Source organism: Natator depressus, chromosome 21 (assembly GCF_965152275.1).
Source record: "Natator depressus isolate rNatDep1 chromosome 21, rNatDep2.hap1, whole genome shotgun sequence".
Taxonomy (NCBI): Eukaryota; Metazoa; Chordata; order Testudines; family Cheloniidae; genus Natator; species Natator depressus.
Genome location: NC_134254.1, coordinates 2,406,102 through 2,419,264, shown reverse-complemented (window position 1 = coordinate 2,419,264; position 13,163 = coordinate 2,406,102). Strand labels below are relative to the sequence as shown.

General features: G+C 49.6%; 1 protein-coding gene across 1 annotated transcript in view; it reads left to right on the top strand.

Annotated features, from left to right (window-relative positions):
* The window catches only part of WNT2B (Wnt family member 2B), a 42,220-nt gene extending 37,610 nt beyond the window's left edge, over nucleotides 1-4,610 (top strand). The window contains exon 5 of the mRNA XM_074936257.1: nucleotides 3,542-4,610. Within this exon, the coding sequence (XP_074792358.1) occupies nucleotides 3,542-3,771 (230 nt within the window). The 3' untranslated portion in view covers nucleotides 3,772-4,610. The remainder of the gene's footprint in view (nucleotides 1-3,541) is intronic.
* Nucleotides 4,611-13,163: the final 8,553 nt, after the last annotated feature.

Sequence of the window (13,163 nt, the reverse complement as noted above, 5' to 3'; positions counted from 1 at the left end):
AAAGACTCGTTTTCCAACTAGCTCTAAAAAGCCCTAACAACATAGCAAATTAAAACCAAATAGCCACATGGTTTATTAATCATGCAACTGGAATTCCATTGTGATTGCAGCCATGCACGGCAGGGCTCTGCGGCTGTACTCGGCGGGTGCGTCTACACTGCAGCTGGGAGCAAGATTCCTGGACCCGGATGACAGACACACACAAGCACTCGAGCTAGCTTGCTAAAAATAGCAGTGTGGCTGTTGTGGCCCAGGCTGGAGCTCAGGCTCTGCAACCCGCCCGCATCCCTAGGCATCAGAGTCCCAGCCACGGCTGTCTACACAGCTGTCTCTACAGTGCTAGCCCAAGTTTGTGGAGTCGGGGCAGGAGGCTCACTGCCACGAGCTCCAAAATGCTGTGCAGACAACCTGCCAAGCTGGGCTGCAAGGCTCACCCCCAGCTACAGTGTAGACATGCCCTGACGTCCTGGCTGTGCCGTGCACCGTGAAGTCAGTCAGAAAAGAAACACAAATGACTTGACTTTTCAGTCTTGCTTGTTTTGGGGGGGGTTGTTTAAAACATGTCCCAAATACTAAACCCACACACAGCACTAGTGTAATGCCAACAGTCCCCGGGAGATAGGATTGAACCTGGGATCTCTGGAGCTTAGTGCATGAATCTCTACTGCATGAGCTAAAGGCCAACTGGATGTTAGCTAAGGCTGTAGAGCAGACTCATTTTATCTCTCTCACTAAGTGGGCTTGGTGCCCGTAGATGGGTCAAAACACCACATGCAGGAGGTGTGTGGGTTACACTATCCCCTTCCATCAGAGACTCGCAAAGCACTTTACGCTGCACAAACATCAACCTGCATAGCAGGAAGTGACGAGAGCTGCTCAGGAAAGAATTCCCTCTCCTCCCCCAAGGGGAGAGGGTTTTGATAAAAAAATGAAACCCCCAAATCTAGCACAGTTTCAGTTTAATACCCAAAAGTTTGTTTGTTTTCAATGAAAACATGAAAATTTGTCAAAAATAAAAGTTTTGAATGAAAAACTAACCATTCTTTTTGACAAAATTTCAACCCCCCTCTAGTAAGTATTACCCTGTGTTACCGCAGTGGGAATCAAAGTAGAGAGGAGTGAAGTAACTTGCCCAAGGTATTGCAGTGAATCAGAGGACAGAGCTGGAAACCCAGAAGTCCTGTCTCAGTTCTTTGCTCTTCCCACTAGACCTTGCAGCATCCGCCAATAGACTCATAGACTTTAAGGTCAGAAGGGACCATCATGATCATCTAGTCTGAGCTCCTGCACCTCGCCCGCTCCTGAAAGAGCCCCCTAGCCTCTGGCTGAGTCACTGACGTCCTCAAATCATGGTTTAAAGATTTCACGTTACAGAGAATTCACCATTTACCCTAGTTTAAACCTGAAAGTTTAAACTAGTCCTATCTAAACTCTGTCTCCATTTCAGAGGCTGGGAGTCAGCCGGTCTGGCTGACTGTTACACTGGTGTTAATCCAGAGTAACCCCATTCATTTGCACCAGGGCACAGCTAAGCAAAATCTTCCAAAGCGATCTTCAGTCACTCAAAGTCTCCCTTACCTACCTAGACCATTGCAGAGAGCAATGAACAAACCTTTCAATGGGGTTTTCAGAGCAGCACCAGGCCCCGATCCTTGTTTTTTTTCTTTGTGTGACCAGAGAAGCCTGGACGTCCAGGCTGTGTGAGATAAGAGCAGCCATGCCAGTTCACTGGCAGCTGCAACAGTTTTGCAAAGGCCATTAGCCCTGCAGAGGACCTCACAACTGGAGTGAGACATTTCCACTTCTAAATCGGGGTTGGCCAGGGCCACTTAACTGGACACTCAAGCCAGCTGTCTGCCGATGGCTTGGTACAGGTCCCAGGTCCAGTAGCTTCCTGCTGTGTATAAACCTTTGCTCCTAGTAACTCAGCCTCTCCAGCCGTCATACAGGATAATTAAACCAGAAGTGAAGGGAATTTGACACGCACTAGTGGGGAGAGTTCTCTGCATACCTGCCTCAAGGGAGGGCTGCTGTGTGTTCCATCCAGCTCCGACTAACTCACCCCAGGGGAGACAGGACCAGGCACAGCGAAAGAGCAAACCCAGGGAATGCAGAGCCAAACAGCAAAGATGAGAGGGGGGTGAGGGGGAAAGCCGTGGCCTGTACCTGGCCCAGAGAACAGATTAGTGCATGGATAGAGGGTGGGGTGGGGTGGGCAGGGAAGATTAGCAAATCTGAGGGGATGTTTAATAGGAGAGTTTCAGCCATTTTAGGAGGTTGCTTCCAAATCTCCGCCTCTCACACACTAGGAGCTGCCACGAGGGTCTGGCTTCCCAGCCCTTCTGGCTGATGAGCTGGTGCAGCCAGAAGGCTCTGGGCTAGGAAAGGCAGCTGGGAAATCACCCCGGGTATGCAGCGCTTTCCAAACAAGCAGCGGAGAGCCTGAGCCCAGGGCTAGCCCTAGTTGTGCACACAGGTAGAAGTGTGAGGAAGGTCCCCAGGGCAGCAGGAGGGGCTAAGGTAGCAGTGGCTCTCCGTGTTGTTTAAAGCATGCATGACTGGGTATTTCCCTGCTGCTGTTAAGGGGGCTTGGCTGATCCCATTTAGGTCCATGCATGCAGAGGCCCTCATGTGTGGGAACCAATTCCCCATTTCCCTGCGCCTGGTGCAGTCATTTACACGAGTGGAGAGTGAGTGTGGAATGGCACCATGCCAATGTGGCAGTGGTTCCCACCCATGTTGCACTGGTCTAATCATCAGCCTGAGGTGCAAGATCACGGGGAATTGGGTCCCAATGATTCCTGAGCGCTAGCCAGTAGATGCCACGCTTGTGCTTTTGTTTATGGGCTTAACACAGGATCCGGGACTTCAAGGCAGGCCACTTCGTATGACCAGGCTCTACCATGGGGGCCAGTTCTCAGAGCAGCTTGGGGCAAAGCGTCTCTATTTCTGAACCCATCTGCCCTGTGAGTTCTGAGCCACAGGATACAAATGAAACATGGTTCAAGGATGTGGCTGGTTGAAAATTCATCCAGAAAATTGTGCTCTGCATTGCATAGAAAGATGCCGGGGCTGTTGTGTAAGGAGTCATGTCCTCTCTGGGCGAGGGAGCTGAATGCTAAGGCAGAAAGACAATTGGTCCGTAGATCTGTAAACTTACTGCTGTTAACCCACAAGGCACAGTGCAATCCCTGCACCCAGGAACCTACCATGTAAAGCCAGTAAATTAGGAGCTCATACACTGCTAAAACAGCATGGGTTTAAACTCAGTCTCTCCAACTTATATTGCAGTTGGGCCTAGTGGCCCCCCAATCCTGACCTGGTCCCATCATGCGAGGGGCTGTATAGAGAGAACAAAACAGGCAGGCCCTGGCCCACAGACCTTACAGTCTAGATGGACAGTAGTTGGTTGCAGAGAGCCCCTGATAGCAATGGGCGGGACGTCCCCCCAAGAACTATGCAAGGGGCCACCATGGAGCGTTTTCATTCATGGCGAGATTGAGCAGGGACAGTGTAATGAACACTTGCTTCCTTCCCACAGGCTCCCTGGGGACGGCGGGTCGCGTGTGCCATAAGCTGTCGCGTGGGACTGACGGCTGTGAGGTTATGTGCTGCGGCCGGGGCTATGACACCACCCGCGTCACGCGTATCACCAAGTGCGAGTGCAAGTTCCACTGGTGCTGCGCCGTGCGCTGCAAGGAGTGCGAGGACACCGTTGATGTGCACACGTGCAAAGCACCGAAGCGGGCCGAGTGGTTAGACCAGACGTGAGGAGACGGGAACCAGAGAGGGAAAAGCAAAGTCAGGCACGACCTGTGCTCCATGGGCCATGGCATTCCGGGAGCTGCAGTTCAGCTGCATGGCTTTTATTTAATTAATTGTGCAAAGCACTAATGACAGGACTGCATTTCCCAGGAGATACCGTGGACCCTTCCAACTTGCTCAGCAAAACTATCCCCTTCCCTAGAAGGAGTCTGCAATCACTGCGTAAACTGTGAAGCTTCCTCTGCCCATTGTCATCTTGCAAAAGGTCAGTGCAGCTGCTTACGAACTTGAGACCGATCATCGGAATGTGAGTGACTGGTCCCTGCGTGTCCCTAAAGAATTGTGTTGCTATAAATTAAATTTCACCAGGAAACCAAAAAAAACCCCCAAACCACCATCACCAACCTAGAGCGAACAATGAAATCCTTGCAGAAAGCTCTCTCTCTTTGCTTTGTTTTTAGCAAGGCCCAAGGAAGGATGTTGCAAAGCCTAAGGAAGCTTGATGGTCTCAGACAGACCCAGCATGTTAATGCACGGCAGCACTATAGACATAAGATGACAAGAGCAGCTCATTGGAAGTGGACTTTTCTTCCACTCCTCAATGAAGATGACCGGCAAAGTTGCAAATTGTCACCCAAAATCTGAATAACTGCTAAAGGAAAAAAATATCCATCGAGTGAGAGAGAAAGAGAGCAAAGAGTCTGTGAAGATACTGGTAGGTGTTAAAGTAAACTAATATAACAGTGGCTCTTTGTAAAACTCATTGTATGTTGTGTATACTGCTTTATTATTTTAAGATAAAATTCATTATAAACTTATATCAGAAACCAGCGCTCTTTGCTTTGTGCATTACTACACATGTGACTGGGAGCGAGAGCTTCTCTGCACAGTCTCCAGTACAGAAACCGACCTGCTTCCCCACTCTGCTTAAAGCCTGGTGCCGTCTTCCAGTGAGATTTCCATCACAACCCCCTGTAATGATCATTCGTGGCTTTCCGTGAAGATCGTCAGCATGCCAGACATGTCCCACCAGAACAGACCAATGGTTCATATACTCCAGCCTCCTGTCCCTACTGCGGGCTGCCTCATGGGCAGACAGGTCTCTGTGTAAGCCGCCTGACTGCACAGTGTACTAGGTTAGCCTCCAGAGCTTCGCTGAGTTGCTAAAACTTCCACATGATTGACCAGAATTGAAGTTGATAGAAAAAAATATTTGTTAGCACCCCACACACACTACCCCTGGCCCCCCACCACCGCAAGCCCTAAATTAGGTCTGGTCTACACACAGAAATTGCACCAACTACCTACGTTTCTGAATGAGTATAGTTCAGTCAGCTCAGCCTTGGAGTGCAGAGACTCTCCATTTGGTTTAAGGGTGCTTTACATTGATTTGTTAGCCACTCTGAACTGGTTTAAGACTTTCCTAACCAGCAGGTCACACCAATGTAACTAGATTGGTTCAGAAACGGATTTAGCTAACCCAGTGTAATGTTTGCATATAGACTGGGCCACTATTTGTGGTGGGTAGTATTGTGCTGTAGGAGTTAACTGTAATGTAGTGTGTCTGATACACTACCTCCCGCCTGGTGGGTTTGCAGCAGTGTATTTACTGGGATACATGTATAGTTCGTTTTTGTGTCATTCTATACAAGTCCTTTAAAGGAAATATATATGAAATGCCGTGATACTGAATCAAATTGTTAAGGATGCCTCTAAACTCTCCTCCCCAAGTTTGCATCCCTATTTGCCCAGGGCGAGTCATGCTTGTGTGATGGCTGAGTAAAGTGTCACGGGGTTTCCAGGATCAATCATTCTGCTGAAGGGCAGGCGAGTAAACAGCGTGCTGACCCTGTACATTTTCATGCAAGTTTGCAAAGGTATCATAACCCTAAAGCAACTGGAATGAAACCCAACTTCCCTGGAAACATGGCCCGCTGGTTTCCATGGCAATGGACAATTCAACGGTTACATTTTTTTCAGCTGCAAAAAAAAAAGGGGGGGGGCAGGTGGGAGTCCTGTCTGTTTTCTGTACCTCTTTGTATTTCCACCACGCCTCAGAGAGCTGGGAAAACTCTCTGATGATTAGCCTCCTCGAGCACTCAGCCATTAGAGATGCAGCCAGCAGAACGGGGGCAGGGAGGGATTAAAGCAAAGGGATTTTTTTATTATTATTTTTAAACCACGCCTGTGCCGTTTCACTGTTCGGAATGAAGCTCCTGCCCTGGACTGTGATTTTACCCAGCTCTGCCTCAGGAGTGACTAGGCTGAAGTAGTGGGGGAACCAGCTTACCTAGACGCATCCCAGGAATCTAAAGCGTTTGCTGGTGAGCCAAGCTGTGAATCCCTGCCTCCGCGTGGCAAGTTGGTGTGGTCTGCCCAGGTGTGGAAGGGGCTCCCCATCTGGCCCCTGCTGAATCCTTTTCATATAGACAAGGTAATGAGCTGAAACTTTAACTAGAGTCTTGTGTGAAATGCAGTGGCAAAGAACTCACCCCTCGGCCAGCCTAGAGCAGGGCCCGTGCAGCACTGGATGGGTGTGTGTGTGAACACGGACTAGAGGGGGCATTTCATCAGCACTACGAGACGGTACATCTGTTACGGCCCAGTCTGTATCTGCAGCGCGTTACCAGCCCCTGCTGAACTCCTGTGATGGATGAAATTGCTTTTGCCATGTGTGCACTGGGTTTCCACTGCCCAAAAGGCTGGTGCCTCCAGGCACTGATGGGTCCTTTAGACAGGCAGGACAAAGTCTTCTCTCAACCTTGCTTTATCAAGTCCAGATTTTAAACCTGCCTCTTCCAAAAGCCAGGCCGAAGCGCCTGAACTCCTTCGCTTTGCGATTGTCACTCACATGTTTCATCCCAGTTAACAACAAGCCATTTTAGCAGCTGTTCCCTAAGCAGCAGGCTCAGGGGCACACGACAATGTATGCACCGTGCACTGGAGCAGAGGCGTTCACTTCTGCGTGGCCATGGTGCAAAGCCATTGTCCCCGGATCTCCGTTTTACCTCACTCTGGGCCTTGTAGCCAGCGGAGAGGGAGCAGAGGCGGTTTCTCTTTTGAACGGTGCTCATATTAGGCAGTAGAGCCCCCACCAGCAGCTCCCAGCCTCTCTCAGCTGATGCAAGGCTTGGTTCAAGATCAGGTTTGTTCATCTCTGGTGCCTCCCCTTGGGCTTTCCAAACTCCTCTGGGTTTCCGACATTATGCAATTTTCACAGCGATTTGTTTCCTCGCCAAAGGGTGTTGGTGGAATTCCTGAAGATGAAGGGGAGGAGAAGGGCTTGTACTCCACCCAGGGCATTTCAAACCTGCTGTAGCGGACGTGTTCACCAGTGCAAGATCTAATCTACCAGGAAGAGCGCCCCTCATTTATCTTCATTACGGCCCCACCTGCCATCAATTTAAGACAAACTAATGTGGGTAATGCACCCTGAATGGGCCAGAAAGGACCCCAGTGCCCTCGGAGCGGAAGAAACTTTTCCGTCTCCCTGCAGACCTTTCGGGAGTGCTCCTCTGGCAGAAATACGATGTTGCTGGTTTACAGGCCCACCTGATGAATGATAGGACATGTGCTGCACCTTCATCATGAATTGCCATTAAAGCCTTGGAATATTTTTTCTCCCTGAATGTGGGTGTTCAATATTTTAAAGCAATGGAGAAAAAAGTCTTGAGCACCATCCAACAATGCTGGCAGGCTGCCTCAGCCACTGGGGTTTATTGGCTTTCCCTTCCTCGCTGCAGACCACACCAACTCTACGAGGTTAACCTTGGGAAAGCATCATTTCACGGAGGGGCAGCAGCTGAAGGGGCAAGCCTCTCAAGCACTGGTAATTGTGGCCTTCCCCACCCCTGCATTACGGGGAATTAGAATGACACAGGGCAGTGGATTAAGGATGTCTGTTAGCAGTTATTAGAGAAGCGGCTAGAGGCCCCAAGTGAGATCAAGGCCCCATTGCGCTGGGGGCTGCACATATCTAGTGTGAGACAGTCTCTGCCCCAAAGAATGTATAGTCCTAAATAAACCAGGTAGACAAAGGATGAGAAAAAGGAAGTATTCTCCACACTTCACAGGTGGGGAACTGAGGCATACAGAGACTAAGTGACTTGCCTAGGGGCACACAGGGGCGTCTGTCGCAGAGTTAGGAACGGAAGCCAGATCTCCTGAGTCCCACTCTAGTGCATCACAAGACCTCCCTGCCTTTTGGGTTAGTTTTTTAGGCACGCCGTCGAAGAGGAAGCAAAAATCACAGGGGTCCAAATAAATGCAAATGAAACAATCCACCACTACCAATGTGTGCTTCTCCTAGGGACATTACTGGAGATGGATGAAGGGGAATGAGCAGCCAGAGGCAAAATAATCATTTTTTCTATAGGACATTACCGACAAAAGTCTCAATTCTGGCTCCAATAAGCTTACAATGCATGGTAGACACGAGATGCGTGGGGGAGGTGAATTTTTATGCAAAATTAGGGAGTGACTTGGTTGCACAAGGGGCAGGTAGGGGATGTGTCACTCCTCTGTCGATGCTTACATCTATTTAAACAGGGCAGAAGTGTGACATCTGGGGGACTGGGAAAATACAATTTGAGCTTTAATACTCTCCCAATAAGGCAATAACAAGTTCCAAAATATTTCGGATGAGCTGTGCCGGATCTGTGCGAGGCACTCACCGGGTAGAGAGAAACCGTGCAGGCAGGTGTGTGAACCAATGTTGGAATACGTCTAGGAGATCACTCAGGTTGGGTGCTTGTGACCTGCACAGAAGGCAGGAAATGTTAAAGTTATGTTCTCCCCACAAAGGTGGTCCTTAGCATGATAGACATTCATCAACCCGCACAGCACTGCGCAGGATTATCCCCGTCTTGCAAACAGCAAGACCAAAGCAGGAGAGTTAAGGGCCAGATCTTCAAGCACAGCCCCAGCTGAAACCAATGGGAGCTGCAGGTGCTTAACACCTTTGAAAGCTGGGCCTTGCGTGGTTTGCTTAAGGCCTGAGGAGGAGTCCAAGCAGGACTGCATGCACATCTAAGACCTAGCAATGTAGAAATGTATTCTTTTTTCCCAGCCGTGCATGGGATAAGGCACAGGGCAGGCAGTGATGCCTGACATTTCCCTGGGTTTGAGTGGGTTGCTTGCATAAACAAAGGAGCTTGTATCAATGATACTGAATCATGTCCAAAGTAGCACAGAAAAGGACAGTGGCGTTAGAATCATAGAATCTCAGGGTTGGAAGGGACCTCAGGAGGTCATCTAGTCCAACCCCCTGCTCAAAGCAGGACCAATCCCTAATTTTTGCCCCAGTTCCCTAAATGGCCCCCTCAAGGATTGAGCCCACAACCCTGGGTTTAGCAGGCCAATGCTCAAACCACTGAGCTATCCCTCCCCCTAGATAGGGATGGTTAGCAGAGGGCTCTCTCCTGGCTCTGCAACCAATTTTCTGTGCAGCCTTGGAGAACTCCCTTTGCCTCTCCACCCGTCTGTGACTACACAGAGGCCATTGTGAGACAGCTAATGTTTGCCCTTTGTTCTATCATCAGACAAGGGATTAGTAATTAAATATCTAGCAATTAGAAATAAGTTGGCTATATGGAACTACCTTCTCGTGCTTAATGTGGAGACTTTCCATTTGCAGGTCTAATGAAATTCAGACCTCCCTTGCGCTCTGCTACAAACGGGACCGACAAACTCCCCCTCCATTCACCACAAGCCTCCTTAGAAAGCAGATGTTTTCTATCTGTAAGAGCTTACTAAGGCTGGAGTCTTGTCAGGGGATACTCGATTCCACTCACTAACCTCTCTTAAGTGATCTGTGCTAAGTGTATGGAAAGCCCTCCATGGAAGATCATGTGCTAATCATCCTGAAATTCATCAAGGCCTGTCTGAACCAAAAGACAAGCAGCAGAATTAATTGCTTGATGGATTTCTGAATGGATGTCTGTGAAGCTGAGATCTTGGACAGGACACATAATGAGGCTGGGTAAGAAGTAGGATGCCATGCTTAATTTGTGCCAGGGCTGAGCCCCGGCACTCTAGGCTTGCTGCATCAGTTATGAATGTAAAACAATTGCTTGAGCCCGGGCACCGGTTTCATTACAAATGAAGCACCGTTTGGATGTATCCTACACTTCTAAATGGACAGAGATTGATTACAGAATTTTCCTCCTCAGAAGCCGGGCATGAGCGAGAGCCAGCACTGCACCCTGGCTACACAATGACACACTCTTCGTAGATAACATGGTGCTAGTTACAAGACATGGTTAAGGTCAGTAACAGGCTCTTAAGGAAAGCCAAGGGGATGCTCCAATGTGCCCCAGCCCTGAAAGTGCCTCCTTGCTGCCATAGACCCATCAACAATTTGTACACTTAGCCAACAGCCCATGCTGTGCGCTTCTCCTGTGTGTGTGTGTGGACACAAGGAGCTCTGCCAGCAGCCACTAGCTGTCACCTTGGGAGGGAGTACGCACATGTGCTCACCCAGCAGTCATGCTCCCCCCCAGCAGGGACCAAGCGCCAAGCCCCAGGGTCAGAGTTCTTGGGACCTTTGTTGCATAACCTGTTGTGACCCACGTGGGAGGACTTTGTTTGGTTTGGTTACCGCCTCAAAGCCCATTATTACTGAACATGAGACATGGGAGGCTGCCCCAGAGAGCATTGGAGGAGGGGGAAGGGCTGGATTACGGCCCTGGAATCTCAGCTGATGACTCAGGACAAGAGAACGCACTAGTCACAGAGTCCGCTGAATGACTGATGATAGCCTACAGCGGGATTACAGGGAACATCTAGACAGCAGGGTGTTTCTGAGCCCAAGCTGTGGTTGCATAATTCAGAGACTAACAAGCACAGAGGAATGCATCACTGGACAATGCTCCAGGGCTAGAGCCAGGAATTCACCAAACAAACAAGGAGCCAAAGACTAAAGAGAAGAGATCCCCTACTCTGAAACCTAGAGAGAGAGAGAGACATTAGCCCCATGGAACCAGCCTAATACAATGAATTATGGTAGAGACAGTGCGTTACACAGCATCCTCCGTGCACTGAAGGGCTCAGAAAGGGTTTTGCAGGTTTCCAATCCGGACTGAAGGGGAAGTGGCTCAGAGGAGAGGCAAAGCTCAAAAGAGACAGGCAGCACGAGAGACAGCAACCCACCTCTGCCAAGCCACAGACGGCAGGGCGTGCAGTGCCCTGACAGGGAGGGAGGGAGGGATGCTGGTGGCCAGAAGGGCGAAATGGGGCAGGGAAGCAGAGTGAATGGGTGGCAGGAGACCGGACGGAGTGAGACCATAGAGGGTTCAAGGTGGGCATGGGTTTCTGCTGCCATGGTCTATATAACCCCAGAGTGGAGGGCACAGCGGGAATCGCCCTACGCTGCAACCTGGATAAAGAACAGTGGAAGCCAGCTGTCCAAAGGCAAATGAGATGCCCATTCGCTCTTTTGAAGTGCAACATACATGGAAAGCTGGTGCTGCCCATAGGCTGCTGGGCAGGACTTTATACTGCACCTCTTCCTCACCTCCCGCTCTCTGTGCACCGTCAGCAGCCGCCCTGTCCTCTGCTCCCTCGGGAGAGGAACCCCCTGCCTCTGCAGCCCTTCCGACCCTGAAATCCTGGGCCTTGGCTCCCACACCCCAGCACCAGATACTAGCAAACTGGGGAGTGCTGGTCCTCTCCCCCAGCCCCGAAAGGATAGGTTCAGTTAATTTATGACCATGGGAATCCGATAAGAGCATCCACCTCCTTCTGGGGAACTAGCTCACTTTTTAACCTCTTCAGTCTGCTGGTACTAGAGACATGTGATCCCGCTGAAGGAGCGAGGCAGGCCCCTGTACCACCCCCACCCGCTAACCCCTCTCCAGTCTGTATTTCTGGAGGTTTTCACCCATTGCTTCCCAGAGAGAAAAAGGATGAGCATGTATTTAATAACTGGAAGACAAATAAGCTCCAGCTACTGCTGCAGAATTACAACACCAGAGAACAATTTGCTGCATTCCTCCAAAGCCCTGTAGGAACCCAATTGCCTGCTCTCAGCCAAAATAGGTACCAGACACCAAGTGCTCCGTAAGCAAACAGACCGAGCCCCCAAAGTGCAAAAACGAAATAAGTAAAAAGCTTCACGTTACATATAAACCAGCCGTTTGCCCCTTGTTATTAATGGTTTTGCCTGTGACCCCTGAACCCTGCCTCGCTCAGAGTCAGGGATCTACGAGCCTTGGCACCTTCACAACAATTCCAAAATGAGGGGGTGGGGAATAAATAAATTGGACGCAGTAAGTGGGAATTAGGCTGCAGCAAAACTGCCCCAGCCAGGACAGGGCTTTCTTCGTGCCAACATTACATTTACACTGTGCTTGGCCCCCCGTGTCCTTGGTGAGCAGTGCATTCCCACACCGGGGGTAGCGCTGTCACTACGCACACGCTGATGGATAAGAGTGAAGTCAGTGGCACAGCACCTGTACAAAAGGCTTGCAGTGTTGTAAATAAATCACCAGGAATCCTACTTCACCAGGGGCCTTCCCTCTTTGGCTTAGAAGCCTGAAGGAAGTGATGTCGTCTCACACAGACCCTGCTACACAGAAACATATTGCAACCCGCAAAATGCCGCATCAGTCACAGCAGGTCAGTGATTGGAAATCATTTTAATTACAGGATTTATTTGATAGATGTTGCAGAAACAGGAAACGCTCATACCTGTGCAAAGGGGACTAAATTATAGAGAGAATTTCTAGCAGAAACAGGTTTATTTCTCTGAATCATTCATTTATCCAGGCCTCAGTTTAAGAGCATAAAAAAGGGAACACCACAAAGGGAGACTATGCTCCCTGGCTGAGTGTGTTAAATGGGCCTAAGAGAATTGGTATCCCAGCCCACTGACTTCCAGTGGAATCTGAGCACTTACCTCCTGTAGGTGGCTTTGAAATCTCAGTCCTGACAAAGTTATAGATAAGCAAGCAGCCGAAAGTCTATGTTGTGTCTCAGGGGTAATTCGTAAAGTCATGTGTAAAAAGCCCAAAATGGCTGAGAATTTAAGAGCTGGAGGGCAATGGACTGCAAAGCCCGGTGAACAACAAACCTGGCGATATTTGAAACACAGAGCACTCTCAGCCATGCTTGCAGCTGTTTCCATCACTTCTCACTGACTCAACAGACTTCTAGGCTTGAATGATGTTTGTGGCTATTGTGTGGGCTGGTTGTGTAGTTGTGCGGGTGGTAAATGATGGGGCGTGCTCTGCCGTGAGGAGCTGGATGTGTTTCAGGTTATTGTGTTGCACTTTGCTTCAAAATTCTTAAATGGAACACATGGTAACAATAGTTGATTTTTTCTATCTTCCCTGAGCAGTCGTCATTACCCATTTCTATAGATGTACCTGTGCATACCACTGGGGGATAGTTAAATGGCA